The sequence below is a fragment of the Oscarella lobularis genome, chromosome 1 (assembly GCF_947507565.1).
Source record: "Oscarella lobularis chromosome 1, ooOscLobu1.1, whole genome shotgun sequence".
NCBI classification, from domain to species: Eukaryota; Metazoa; Porifera; class Homoscleromorpha; order Homosclerophorida; family Oscarellidae; genus Oscarella; species Oscarella lobularis.
The window spans coordinates 4,961,571-4,974,350 of NC_089175.1; the positions used below are offsets into that span (position 1 = coordinate 4,961,571).

Genomic DNA, 12,780 nt, shown 5'->3' on the forward strand with positions numbered 1-12,780 from the left:
GAAAATGCTTCTGACCACGCCTTTGTAGAACAAAAATTTAATCTACCATCATCCAATCAACCCTTGCTGGTGCTAGAGCAACTTTTCAAGGTACGGCCTGGCTTGTATTTTCTAAAAAAAATGATTATAAAATTAAATGAAACAGACAAAACCTGAAACAACCCATCTGGCCTGCAGCAGACTCTGAGAGTAACTGACAACAACAAAAAGGCCTCGATAGTAGTAAAGAACAATAAAAAGATGGCCTCACATAACAACAACAACAACAACAAAAAGAGAAAGATGGCCTATAATCTTTTCAGGCCGTTTCAGCTGGCATGCAGCCTTGCAGTTTCATTTCTTTCGCGACAGAGCCTGCAATCTGCACCTCCTCACATACCTTCAGCAACTTACTAACGGTTGCCTCGTCTCCATCTTTTCTTCTCCAATCTTCAAGCAGCGCCAACAGATTCTCGAAATTTGTCTGAGCATTGTATCCAGATATGCGATCATTTACCTCCACAATGGCAATCCTAAGAAGAGCAGTAGCAATACTAAAAGAGCGATCACATCCCAGCTTGGCAACAATTCTGAGATGTGTTTCTTCCACAGGACTTTCTAGATGTAAGCAAATTAAAAAATACTTCTGCTCTAAAAATTAGCGCAGTACAAACCGTAAGTGCATGGTTTCTCGGTGGCGCCGATGCGATCGCTGATGCGATTCAGTTTGTCTATTTATGACTTTGAATTGCTCTTCAGTATCAGAAAATGATGCCCGTGGGATGATAGGAGCTTCTTCCAATTTTAGTCGTTTCTGGACAGATTTTATTTTCTCCAGCCATTGGGTTTTCCTAAAAACCGTCCCGATTCGGTTTTGCCATTTTCGAGGGTCCAATTCAGTGATTTCTTTAACCAGCTTCTGATATTGATGGAAATCTGTGATAAAGCTTTTGCTAGCAATATTAGATTTTATAAAGATTAATGCTCTTCACCATCAGCATCAAAAACGTCTGAATCAGATCGCTTGAAGAGCACCGCCTTCTCATCCTCCTCGTCGTTGTCCTCCTCTACATCCAGTCTGAGAATCAACAACAAAGCATACGCTTGTGGGGTACCATCAGTTAGGTCAGTTACAGACGGATACTTTCTCTTGACCTTATGTACAGTTGACGCCAGCAAGTCTGCGGTAATTATTTAAATGATATATACGGCATGATGACAAATATTCATACCAATATACATTTGCTCAATATCACGAAGACGATAAACCCAGAACAGGAAGAAAAGCAATGTAACTATACCTCCGACAAATACTATACAAAGAAAATTTACTTGAAATTACAGTACATGCCTATTGCATACCTCCGCCCACAGCAAGCATCACCATCATTGCAGTTCTGCTACTGCTGGTGAACAAAACGCTAGTCTTTGGACTGCAAAAAGCGCCATTTATTTTGCAAAAATATTCTCCGCTGTAGAGGTCGTCAGGAGGAATTAGAATTTAATACCTACAGTTACTATATTCTTGCTAAACGAAGGCCTTGTTTCTAGGGAGGAATGTTTTCGGTTTGTTTGATTATTTCTTTGTATTTTTTTGCTGACGTTGGTGCGATAGAAAATAAAGCACGTCTTTTCCATCAAGTCCTGAAGCACAGATTGTGTGGCAGTTATTTTCAAATGCTAATGTATAGTGTATGTCTGTATGACCGTGACAAGATTTGTAGTTCCTTTTTCTTGTTTACTTGTCTTGCTCATTCAATTTTTGCTTCCTGGCATAATTGGCTCAAGTTACGTTTAATCACTGGCAACGAAGGAGCATTGAGACTGTTTTTTAGGTCACGCAGAAATTCCACTTCATCCTGCTTTCCGTCAGGAACATCATCGGTTTCATCGGAAATTTCCGTAATGGCTCTCTTTAGCCTGACGATTTTATCATCGTCATCAGGTGGTTTGTAGCCACCTAGAACTACTTCAAAAACTTCAATCACTTCTAGTTGCTGCTTTACCGTGACAAATAACACTTCAAAGACGCTTGGTAGATTTCGAATCACCTTATTCTTCAGCTTCTCTTTTTCTTCCCGCTCAAGGACATCGTCGAAGGTAAAAAGAAGGTACCATTTCAAATCTAGGTAAGAATACACAAATGATACCACTAATTCGGTTGTCCTTGCCGATATGTATACAGTACCTTCAGCAGCATTTAGTGCATCGTTTAAAGCCGAAAGTTGATGCAGCAGTTGTTTGTAATCCTCGGCGCTCCAAACCAGTAAAACGATGTGTGGCTTTGTTTCCTCTGTCGGTGCGGAAGCGTATTTATTTTTGTAAAATTCAATCTTTTCTTTCATGACTTGTTCCTTGTCGCAAGCGTTTTCAATTGCCTCCGTAAAATCTTTGTAGATATCGCTTAGATTTGTCTCCACCGGTACAAAACCTGACGCCAACATCATCACAATCGGCCTCACCAACTCTGTCCGTTTTGGAAGCCCTTGCGAGTCAAGGAACATCGGACCTCTTCGATAAACACGGCGGCTATCGCGTAAGTTGTACCAGTCCTTATAGAGGTTTGTGTACATTATTAGCTTTGCCGAGTGTGACTCGCCACGGTTCCCAGCTTCAGTGCGCGTTGCATTTTCATTTACCGTCCGATTGATGACGAAGTCAAAAGTGTGCACCAGAGGAGATTGGACGCTTCCACTTTGTCCTAAAAGCAGTATGGTTGGCGGATTTTTGCAGAAGTGCTTTTTGATTATTCTCCGAGTCCGAGTCCAAGTTTGATGTTCATCTTTAAACATCAAAGAAAACGTCTTCTTCAATTTTTTTTATATCGTTTATAAAGGAACGTGACGAACACTAAATAGATTGCCGCCCCCATGGAAATAATTATTATCTGCCAGGCAGGCATTCCAGCATCATCTGCAAACAAACAGAGAGTTGTTAGCCATTGACATTATTGTCGCTACAAACGCTGCCAATGCAGTACGACAGTATGGGTAAATTGTTCTCACCTGCAACACAAAGCGTCTCAAAATGCACGGGATCTGAAAACGCTCCCGCACCGTACACGTTCAGCTCTCTAACTACTGCTGCGTACTTCGTATTCCCTTCGAGGTTGAAGAGTGTCGTCACCGGGCAGTTAGATCTTTCCTTGATCGCACTTGCCATTGAAAATGTGCCATTATACTCATTTTGAATCCCGGCTAATACTGTATAAAGTACTTCATACCTAATTTGACTATTGATGCCGACCGTTTCTGAATAGAATTCAAGAGTTGCCGACGTGCAATTGCTCTGGCTGACGTTGATGCGTACGCTCGATTGAGGCTCTCCCAGTGTTTGTGCGTTGAACTTTCCAACCTCACCATACCCCAATGCGTTGCTGGCCTGGCACAAAAAATGATATGTGCTACTAGACGATAGATTTTTTAGCTTGATAAATTCCTGGTCAGGACCGTAGGTGTTATTTGATATAAGTGACGACTGTTGATCGAAAAAGACATAGACCAAGACTCGAAGATGATTGACGGAGAATCCTCCAATATCAGTGGGATGATCAATGTTGGCCACTATACTATCATTTGTAAGCTGTACAAAGTGAAAGCCACACGCACTTGGCGTACCTAAGATGATAATCAAAATAATTTTGACTTAAGGGCTACTCACTCTTACAGAGCACGTTTAGTTGAAAGCCTACACAGGTTTCCTCAATGCCATTTTTTGATTTGCAGCGTATAAGACCTCTCTCGTTATCCTCTCTTTCTACGCCAATAATTTTCAAAGTAGACGTGATTTTATGTCTGTGACCATCCGGAGCCACGACACTTTCCTCAGTAATACCGTACCTGCCGTCAAACAGTAACGTGTCATTCCAAACCCACTCTATCGATGGCTTAGGATGCGCCACCGCTGTGCAGGTGAACTCGACGTTTTTGGAACAGAGTATTGCCTTCGTGGTATCGGTCAAGTTCGTCTGGTGCACACCTCCTGTCAAAAATTCAACGTCAGTTCTTCTCAACGATATTGCCCACGTAATCTAACCCAAGATTTTAATGCTCATATTAATCATGACGTTTCCCAGGCAACTCGATGCGATCACTTCGTAGTCTCCCCAGTCCTCAAGCGACAGTCCTCGCACGTGAATCGCGTTCGACCTAATCTCAAATTTTGCCGAACTAACGACGCGAGACTTGTTCTGGGGCCTCACGACCCGAAGACTCGGACGAGGAACGCCCGCGACGTCGAGTCGAATTTTCAGCGTATCGTTCGACGTTTCTCTGAACGAAAGACGTCGTCCGCTCAACAACTCTAAGCGAGGAATCTCTAGAAGAACATATAGACCAACCTCCCTGCCCAATATATAGATCCTGTATACCTCCCACAATCAAGACGACGTCCTCGCTCTCGAAGATCACATCACCTCGAAATTCGCTGACGGTAAAGCGATAGACGCTGCCGTTGAGTCCTGATTCGGCGACGAAGGTGATGAGGCGTTTGTTCGCCGCGATCAAACGGCCGTCTCTGTACCAGCGTATGATAGGCTCGATGGGATCGCTAGCGTAGTCCGGAGCCGAGTTCAGAGAGACGCTCTCGTTTACGATTTGATAATAAACGATCCGCTTAGTTCCCACTGACACAGAGCTACCTGTCAACTGAGATGATGGTACGTGGAGTACGTAGGTATATGTATATACTGACCGCAGCGCTCGAGATCGGATTGCGCGCTCGGAATAAGAAAGTATGCGCCGTAGACGAATACGAGGAAGATTCGTTTCATCGAGGCTTACGAGATGAGTTGAGGGGAGTGAACTGCGGTTGTATGAAGATTGAGGCTAATTCGATGAACTTCGAACTTCCTCTGGTATTTGAACTCGCTCTGGTATTTGTTTGCGTTCCTCCTGTCTGGGTCGTTTTATTTTATTTTATTTTCTCCAGCCATTGGGTTTTCCTAAAAACGGTCCCGATTCGGTTTTGCCATTTGCGAGGGTCCAATTCAGCGATTTCTTTAACCAGCTTCTGATATTGATGGAAATCTGTGATAAAGCTTTGCTAACAATAGTAGATTTTAAAAATTAATTTTTTCACCATTAGCATCAAAAATTTCTGAATCAGTTTGCTTGAAGAGCGCCGCCTCCTCGTCCTCCTCGTCGTTGTCCTCCTCTACATTGAATCCAGCCTGAGAATCAACAACAAAGCATACGCTTGTGGGGTACCATCAGTTAGGTCAGTCACAGACGAATACTTTCTCTTGACCTCATATACAGCTGACGCCATCAAATCTGCGGTGATGATTTAAATGATTGCGGCATGATGACGAATTTTCTTACCAATATACAGTACATTTGCTCAATATCACCAAGACGATAAACCCAGAACATGAAGAAAGCAATGTAACTAATACCTCCAAGAAATACTGTACAAAGAAAATTTCTTTGAAATCACAGTATGCCTATATGGTGTGCATTACCTCCGCTCACACCAAGGATCACCATCGTTGAAGTTCTGCTACTGCTGGTGGACAAAACGCTAGTCTTTGGACTGCAAAAAGCGCCATTTATTTTGCAAAAATATTCTCCGCCGTAGGGGTCGTCAGGAGGAATTAGAAGTTCTCTTTTGTGCAAATGAAAGGAATTTGAAGGCAAGGCGTGTCTTTTCTTTGTCTTGAAGAGGAGTACCAGCTATCAGGAGTTTCTTCATTGTTTCGAAGCCAAGAGATTTTAGAAGAACAGACTCTCCTTCACAGGAAGGAAGCCTTATCCGGAAATTTTGAAATAAGCACAATCCTTCACGCATCGTGTTAGCAAGCTGCCGTAAAACATCGATATTTACCCGGGTAGTAGCCTTTGACTGGTTCAAACCTGAAGTCAAACTGGAAAAGAAGACGAGCAGGAAAAGGAGAAAGCTGGCGGTCTGCTGCCCGGGAAAACGCATTTAAGAGAATTCTGCGTAAAATTAGACAAATGCTTATCCCATTTTTCTAACGTAGGTACACGAACAGGTAGCTTGCTAGAAATAGATCGACTAAAAGTATTCCTTACGCATCTAACTGTCTAGCCTGGTAACCAATTTGGCAGGGACGTTTCAGACCTTACTTTTGGCGTGCGGTCGTGCAGTAGAAGGCTCCAGAGTTAGACCGGCAGAGCCCCGTATATCCTTTCAGTTTCGATGTGAGTCGATGTAGCAGACGCAAACCTGCTACATGTAGATACAGATTTCTAATCCTCGTAAAAAAGTGCTCTTCGTTTACTCTGATAAAGATATAATGTCTCATAATTGTGCTCTCGGTTACTCTGGTAGAATGATGTACAAGGTCAACTCCCTAGGGTCCCCAATCATTGGCAAACACGCACCATAAAAAGGTTTCAATGCCTCTCTTTTATTCTTCAGCTTACCTGCCTCAAGCAAAGCAAGGTTTTTTGCATAAATGAGCATGTCCTGATCAGTATGTGCACTCCATTAGACAGAACAGGATAATCTAATAGAGCCAGTGCGAACTTTGAACTTTGAACTTCTCCTGGCAGAGCATACGTAACATGCTGCAGTGCCAATAATTGAGTTACAGTACCTTGGAGGAGCGCGGACGGCGAAGGCCTGAAAGGGAGCCTCAGCCAATTGAAAGTGGCACAGAGTATCTCCTACCATGTAGCGGCACAGCTTCTAGTTCTCTTCCCATTGCATCTAGAGACTTACTGTCCAGAGACTATATGCTCTTGACACTGCTTAAAACGCGTGTAGCCACCTCTAAACAGATTGCCCAATACCACTATGAAGTGACAATTCTACAGGAAAATTTTTGTCTAAATGAGTTGTGAAAGCCACTTCTGAAGCGACCATTCTACGGGGACGTTTTTTGTCTAAATATGACTCTAAAGGCGTCAACTAGAAGCTTCTGCTTTTCAATTGGGTAGCCATCCTTGTCGCTCTTTTCGCCTTCTCTAATGTAGTTGGACGTAAAGATAAATTTTTCATCGCTTTCAACCAGCTCAGTTTTCTTTATCTCCCGCTTGAGTGTCTTTTTCTTTTCATCTCGTTCGTCGTCTTTATCCAGCTCATCTTTTCTCGTTGCAACAACAAACACATCTAACGCTAGTAGATAAAATACAGAGATAGCTGCAAACAAAAACTCCACCCGACCTCACCTACGCCTGCTTCAGCTTTCATTCTGTCGACAGCGTCCTTTAATTCTCTCAGAAAAGCGCATGGAGGGTTAATCAGAGGATTGACGACGATAACGACTACAGATGGCGGAATTCGCTCGCTGGAAATTTCAATAGTCGCCTTTTCGAGCGACCCGGCTTTACTGGAATCCCTGCCTGGTGCAAGCTCTTCGAAAATGTCATGCATATTCGATCCCACTCGTATCGTGCCTCTGAGAAGCGCGTCGAGGAGCTGTCCAGTGCCCGCGTACTTGGGAAGCCCGCACGTATCGAGAAAAGTCACCGGCGCCTCTTCGGGCTCGTACTTCAGTAGGCTATTGGTCTCCGACTTGTCCGTGGTTCCCACGCTACATCTAGCTTTCGTTTCCCCAACGACGCTGAAGAACGAATTGATAAGCGAGGACTTCCCCACGCCGACCGATCCGAGGAGAAGAACCGTTTGCCCACGGCACAGAGACTGCAATTCGTCGCGAAGTTTCGCGTCGATGACGCCAGCGTTCGCGGACGGTGTTGATCGCTTCTGTTCGCTCATTGCACTGAACGACGCCGATCGCTTCCTCATCTAGGCCGGACTTCGACGACGTCTCCTTTCCAAATGAGACTAAACAGGATGGAGCCGTCATTAGCCTGGCGTCAAGGGATGTGGTTTTCTGTTTGTCTACTCGGGGCATGCGTGGCGCGCAATTCACTCGCTCGCTCGTCTCCCGCACACGGCGCGTCGCTCCGTATCCCCCTCGCTAAACAACAATGGTCGACGAAAATGACGGTAGTAGGAAAGGTCGACTTGGGCTCGACGACAAGGCGATGGACGCAAAGCGGAGGCGGATCGTCATCGTCTCCGACGACGAAATCGGTCGAGAGCATCTCAAAAAGGAGTTCGAGAGAATACTGGACGACAAGGACGTCGTCGTCTACGCGTGCGATCGATGGGAATATTTCGCGATGGTCGACAGCCGAAAGGAGTTCGGCAAACAATACGACGACTTCTTCGTCTTTGCGCTGCCGCGAGAGCCGCGCACGATAATCTACACGGAGAAGGACAAGTCGAATAGCTTTTTTAAGGAGATCAACGCTGCGATACCGCTCTGTGGCGGCAATCTTCAACAGAGAGACATTCGAAAGAGTGAGGCGACAGAGCGCCAGTCCACGCGCGGTCGCACGTGCAATGAGCAATCTTTTCTAGTTATTATTGTCGTTTATTCGTGGGGCGACGCGATCAGCGATAAGTCCATCCGACATCGTCGCATCGATGCCATATATGAGAGTGGAATTCAACCGGATTTGCGCATATTCCAAGACGTGCTGTTTAGTTTGAAAGATTTTTCTTTTAATAGCGAGCAGAAAAGGGTCCTGAGGGAAGTGTTTGGAATGAAATTTGCCAAGGTAATGGGATACGTGCGGTTGCTACTTTATATTCTTTACTATACACTTCGTTTCTACATGTAGGGTGGTGGAATGTTTACGGTTTGTTTGGTTATTTCTTTCATTTTTTTCACTAACGTTAGTGTGATAGAAAATAAGGCAAGTCCTTTCCAGCGTCACCAAATAGCACAGATTGTGTGGCAGCAGGACGCTAATTTTAATTAATTAATTAATTAATTGATACGTCTGTGTGCATGTGACAAGGCTAGCCAATTTGTATCATCAAAGGTACAGTACATGTAATACAACTGTCAATTGCTAAATACTCGGGTGAATGTGTGTTGAACTGACTCTTCTGATGCAGGATGTAGAAGGCCTCTTAGGGCGTCCAGAACTTGCGTTCTGGCCTGCTCCCTGACAGTGTCAGACACATCTCTATTATTAATCGTGGAAAACGCTTCCCTAAGTTTGGTAATTTCATCATCTCTGCGTGGCATGTGGCCATCTAGCACTACTTCAAGAACCTTTATCACTTCTAGTCGGTGCTCTGCCGTAAACGGTTTATTTGGGATGTAGTTGTTGATGAAAAAAACTTTCCCTTCTAGTCTTGGCTCAATGCGAATTACGTCTTTTCTCAGCCTATTTTGATCCTTCGGATTTAGGTCATCGCTGAAGGTAAAAATGACGTAAAGGCCCAAATCTAGTTCTGAAAGCACAAAATACTACTTTAGTTGTTCTGTTCGTGCCGATTTACGTACCTCTAGCAGCAGCAACTCTAAATACTCCATCCCTTATAGCAGGAAGTCGAGAAAGAAGTGCACTCTTGCGCTCGGCTTTTCCTACTACTAAAATACGATGTGGTTTAGCGTCAATCTGAGCGTCCGTAGAGATATTCGGGCAACGCCTTATCAGATTTCTAACTTTAAGTTGCCGTTGCCCGTTGCCAGGGCAGATTAGGTTTAGTACATCGTCGGTTAGAGACCCTTCGTCGCTGTTCTGCCCACTCGATTGCTCGTCTCTTGTCGACATCACTTCATTCCAATCGTCCCAGAGTTCTTTTAGATTCGTCTCCACACGTATGTAGCCTAATGCCAACATCGACACAATTGGCTTTACCAGGTCTTCTTGTCGTAGCAGCCCTCGCGAGTCGAGGAACGCCAGGCCCCTTTGATCGCCGTCTTTGGCTGGCTCTGACTCAACAGTCCAGTTCTCATAAAGGTTTCTGTATATATTTAGCGTTTGCGTTTGCGACTCGTCGCCAGCTCCAGCACTACGATGACTGCATACTGCGTCAGCATTAAGGGCCCGATTGATGACGAAGTCAACAGTGTTTATCAGAGACGTTTTGCCGCTTCCATGTTGACCTAAAAGCAATATAGTAGGCGGATTTCGGCAAAAGTATTTTCTGATTAGAGCTTTTGTTCTTGTCTGCGCCGAATTCTCCTGTCTCTTTACTTTTTGTATTCTCTGGTATCGTGTACAGCAGATTGCGATTATTGCTACTGTACCTATCGCAACCGATACTGGTACAAGCCAGGCAGAGACAGGGATCAGAGTAACATGGGCGTCTAGACAAACAAACGCGAGAGTTAGTTATCTGCCAATGCAGAGCAAAAACTGAGTTCTCACCTGGAACGCAAAGCGTTTTGAAAAGAACAGGATCTGAAAAAGTTCCCGCACCATAGACGTTCAATTCTCTAACTACAGCTGCGTACTTTGCATTCCTTTCTAGGTCAAAGAGCGTCGTCACGGGACAACTAGATGTGTCCTTAGTCGCGCTTTTCATGACAAAAGTGCCATTATCGCCATTCTCAGTGCCGTCCGTCGCTAATCCGTAAATGAATTCATAGCTACTAATTTGCTGATTATTAATGATGCCGCCAGCCCTATCTGAAAAGAATTGAAGAGTTGCCGACGTGCAATTGCTGTGGCTGACGTTGATGTGTACGATGGATTGAGGCTCCCCGAGCGTTTTCACGTCGAACTTTCCTATCTCGCCGTACCCCAATGCGTTGTTGGCCTGGCACAAAAATTGAAATGTGCTACTGGACGATAAATTTTTTAACTTGATAAATTCCTGGTCATGACCGTAGGTATTATTTGATATAAGCGACGATTGCTCCTCTACAAGAGCATAGACCAAGACTCGAAGATGATTGACGGAGAATCCTCCATTATCGGTGGGATGTTCAATGTTGGCCACTACACTATCATTCGTCAGTTCGCTTTGTACAAAACGAACGCTACACGCACTTGGCGTACCTAAGTAAAAATCGAAATTATGGTTTGGCTTGAAGAGACGGGCCAACTCTTACAGAGCACGTTTAGTCGAAAGCCTATACTTGTTTCCTCAATGCCATTATTTGATTTGCAGCGTATAAGACCTCTCTCGTTATCTTCTCTTTCTACACCCGTAATTTTCAGAGTAGACGTGATTTTACGTCTGTGACCATCCGGAGCCATGACACTTTCCTCAGTAATACCGTACCTGCCGTCAAACAGTAACGTGCCATTCCAAACCCACTCTATAGATGGCTTAGGATACGCCACCGCTGTGCAGGTGAACTCGACATTTTTGGAACAGAGTATTTCCTTCGTGGTATCGGTCAAGTTCGTCTGGTCAACACCTCCTGTCAAAAATTCAACGTCAGTTCTTCTCAACGATATTGCCCACGTAATCTAACCCAAGATTTTAATGCTCATATTAATCATGACGTTTCCCAGGCAACTCGATGCGATCACTTCGTAGTCTCCCCAGTCCTCAAGCGACAGTCCTCGCACGTGAATCGCGTTCGACCTAATCTCAAATTTTGCCAAACTAAAGACGCGAGACCTGTTCTGGGGCCTCACGACCCGAAGTCTCGGACGAGGAACGCCCGAGACGTCGAGTCGAATTTTCAGCGTATCGTTCGACGTTTCTCTGAACGAAAGACGTCGTCCGCTCAGCAACTCCAAGCGAGGAATCTCTAGAAGAACATATAGACCAACATCCCAGCCCAATATATAGATCCTGTATACCTCCCACAATCAAGACGACGTCATCGCTCTCGAAGATCACATCACCTCGGAATTCGCTGACGGTAAAGCGATAGACGCTGCCGTTGAGTCCTGATTCGGCGACGAAGGTGATGAGGCGTTTGTTTGCCGCGATCAAACGGCCGTCTCTGTACCAGCGTATGATAGGCTCGATGGGATCGTTAGCGTAGTCTGGAGCCGAGCTCAGAGAGACGCTCTCGTTCACGATTTGATAATAAACGATCCGCTTAGTTCCCACTGACACAGAGCTACCTGTCAACTGAGATGATGGTACGTGGAGTACATAGGTATATGTATATACTGACCGCAGCGCTCGAGATCGAATTGCGCGCTCGGGATAAGAAAGTATGCGCCGTAGACGAGTACGAGGAAGAGTCGTTTCATCGATCGAGGACAACGACGAGTCGAGGGGAGTGACCTGCGGTTGTATGAAGATTGAGGCTAATTGGATGAACTTTGAACTTCCTCTGGCATTTGAACTCGCTCTGGAATTTGTTTGCATTCCTCCTGTCTGGGTCGTGACGTTGAGGGCGCGAAGAATCCGGCGGCTTTCCGGAATGTTTCCTGAACTCGTGACTTGGCTTGAAGAAAGGGTTGTAGTTGTACACTACAAGCGTCAGAAAGTATGATATAGATCTACTACGGGTCGTCTTACGTCGTATAAGTTGTAGGGTAGAGGCCGGTAAAGGGGGACACCCCCTAATGGGGGACATAGGTTTTTAGCACGTTTCCCACGCTGCAAACGCTAAAGAGTTGGGCCAACTGGTTACTTAGTCGAAGCCTCAGCGACCTTGCTTTGGAGTCGTGTCGTCGCTAGTTCGATATCAACCGATTCGCTGACGTTAAGACCTCGGCGATTTCGAAATTTTGGGGCGTGGCAACTAGTACCACACAGAAAATTTGATCACTTTCGCTGCTCCGGTGATGTGCTCTAGCTTGGCAGTAATTGGTTGCACAGCATCCAAGACTTTAATTTTCGTGGTCATTTTTAGTACGTTTATGCACGTGGAATTAGAGTAGTGGTGCTGTAACTATAACGTTATGTAGCGCTAGTAGTTGGCAAAAACGTATTTGATGCGTTTTGTGCAGAAAATCGGGCAAAAATCGGGCAAAAACGAGAGTGTCCCCCTTTAGGGCCCGGACAAATATCAACCCCCCAATAGTGACATCACTAATTGGCCGTTTTTGGGCGAACGCGAAGTCGGATCGAACAGCCGATAGTTGCAAATTGAAGCTGAATAATTTCTGCTTA

General features: G+C 45.0%; 4 protein-coding genes across 10 annotated transcripts; 1 reads left to right on the plus strand and 3 right to left on the minus strand.

The window, feature by feature from the left end:
• Positions 1–127: 127 nt before the first annotated feature.
• Positions 128–6,674, minus strand: LOC136199890 (neural cell adhesion molecule 2-like). Of its 4 annotated transcripts, none has more exons than XM_065990190.1 (17): positions 6,539–6,674; positions 6,066–6,487; positions 5,832–5,915; positions 5,441–5,778; positions 5,301–5,386; positions 5,059–5,252; positions 4,672–5,006; positions 4,349–4,618; positions 4,015–4,296; positions 3,646–3,960; positions 2,985–3,596; positions 2,168–2,892; positions 1,212–2,104; positions 1,095–1,160; positions 972–1,046; positions 654–915; positions 128–597 (listed from the first exon to the last, which is right to left on the minus strand). In XM_065990190.1, exons 7-12 carry the CDS (start codon positions 4,748–4,750, stop codon positions 2,789–2,791), a joined length of 1,662 nt encoding a protein of 553 aa, XP_065846262.1. In that variant the 5' UTR covers positions 4,751–5,006; positions 5,059–5,252; positions 5,301–5,386; positions 5,441–5,778; positions 5,832–5,915; positions 6,066–6,487; positions 6,539–6,674; the 3' UTR covers positions 128–597; positions 654–915; positions 972–1,046; positions 1,095–1,160; positions 1,212–2,104; positions 2,168–2,788. The 4 variants fall into 4 exon arrangements, with proteins under 4 accessions (XP_065846262.1, XP_065846260.1, XP_065846263.1 ...); XM_065990188.1 differs by having other exon boundaries at positions 5,059–5,133; positions 5,187–5,252; positions 5,832–6,487; XM_065990191.1 differs by having other exon boundaries at positions 1,212–1,939; positions 1,986–2,104; positions 5,832–6,487.
• Positions 6,675–6,705: 31 nt separating this feature from the next.
• LOC136199891 (uncharacterized) lies at positions 6,706–7,758 on the minus strand. Of its 2 annotated transcripts, none has more exons than XM_065990194.1 (2): positions 7,113–7,758; positions 6,706–7,053 (listed from the first exon to the last, which is right to left on the minus strand). In XM_065990194.1, the coding sequence occupies exons 1-2, from the start codon at positions 7,690–7,692 to the stop codon at positions 6,809–6,811; spliced, it is 825 nt and encodes a 274-aa protein (XP_065846266.1). In that variant the 5' UTR covers positions 7,693–7,758; the 3' UTR covers positions 6,706–6,808. The 2 variants fall into 2 exon arrangements, with proteins under 2 accessions (XP_065846266.1, XP_065846265.1); XM_065990193.1 differs by having other exon boundaries at positions 6,706–7,059; positions 7,113–7,754.
• Positions 7,759–7,818: 60 nt separating this feature from the next.
• Positions 7,819–8,817, plus strand: LOC136199892 (uncharacterized). 2 transcript variants are annotated; one of them, XM_065990196.1, is made up of 4 exons: positions 7,821–8,253; positions 8,314–8,513; positions 8,577–8,594; positions 8,644–8,817. In XM_065990196.1, the coding sequence occupies exons 1-4, from the start codon at positions 7,878–7,880 to the stop codon at positions 8,677–8,679; spliced, it is 630 nt and encodes a 209-aa protein (XP_065846268.1). In that variant the 5' UTR covers positions 7,821–7,877; the 3' UTR covers positions 8,680–8,817. The 2 variants fall into 2 exon arrangements, with proteins under 2 accessions (XP_065846267.1, XP_065846268.1); XM_065990195.1 differs by having other exon boundaries at positions 7,819–8,253; positions 8,577–8,817.
• On the minus strand, positions 8,605–12,079 carry LOC136199889 (hemicentin-1-like). 2 transcript variants are annotated; one of them, XM_065990186.1, is made up of 7 exons: positions 11,834–12,079; positions 11,511–11,780; positions 11,177–11,458; positions 10,808–11,122; positions 10,122–10,754; positions 9,251–10,060; positions 8,605–9,198 (listed from the first exon to the last, which is right to left on the minus strand). In XM_065990186.1, the coding sequence occupies exons 1-7, from the start codon at positions 11,910–11,912 to the stop codon at positions 8,804–8,806; spliced, it is 2,784 nt and encodes a 927-aa protein (XP_065846258.1). In that variant the 5' UTR covers positions 11,913–12,079; the 3' UTR covers positions 8,605–8,803. The 2 variants fall into 2 exon arrangements, with proteins under 2 accessions (XP_065846258.1, XP_065846259.1); XM_065990187.1 differs by lacking the exons at positions 8,605–9,198; positions 9,251–10,060 and having other exon boundaries at positions 10,437–10,512; positions 10,559–10,754; positions 11,834–12,055.
• Between the last annotated feature and the right edge of the window lie 701 nt (positions 12,080–12,780).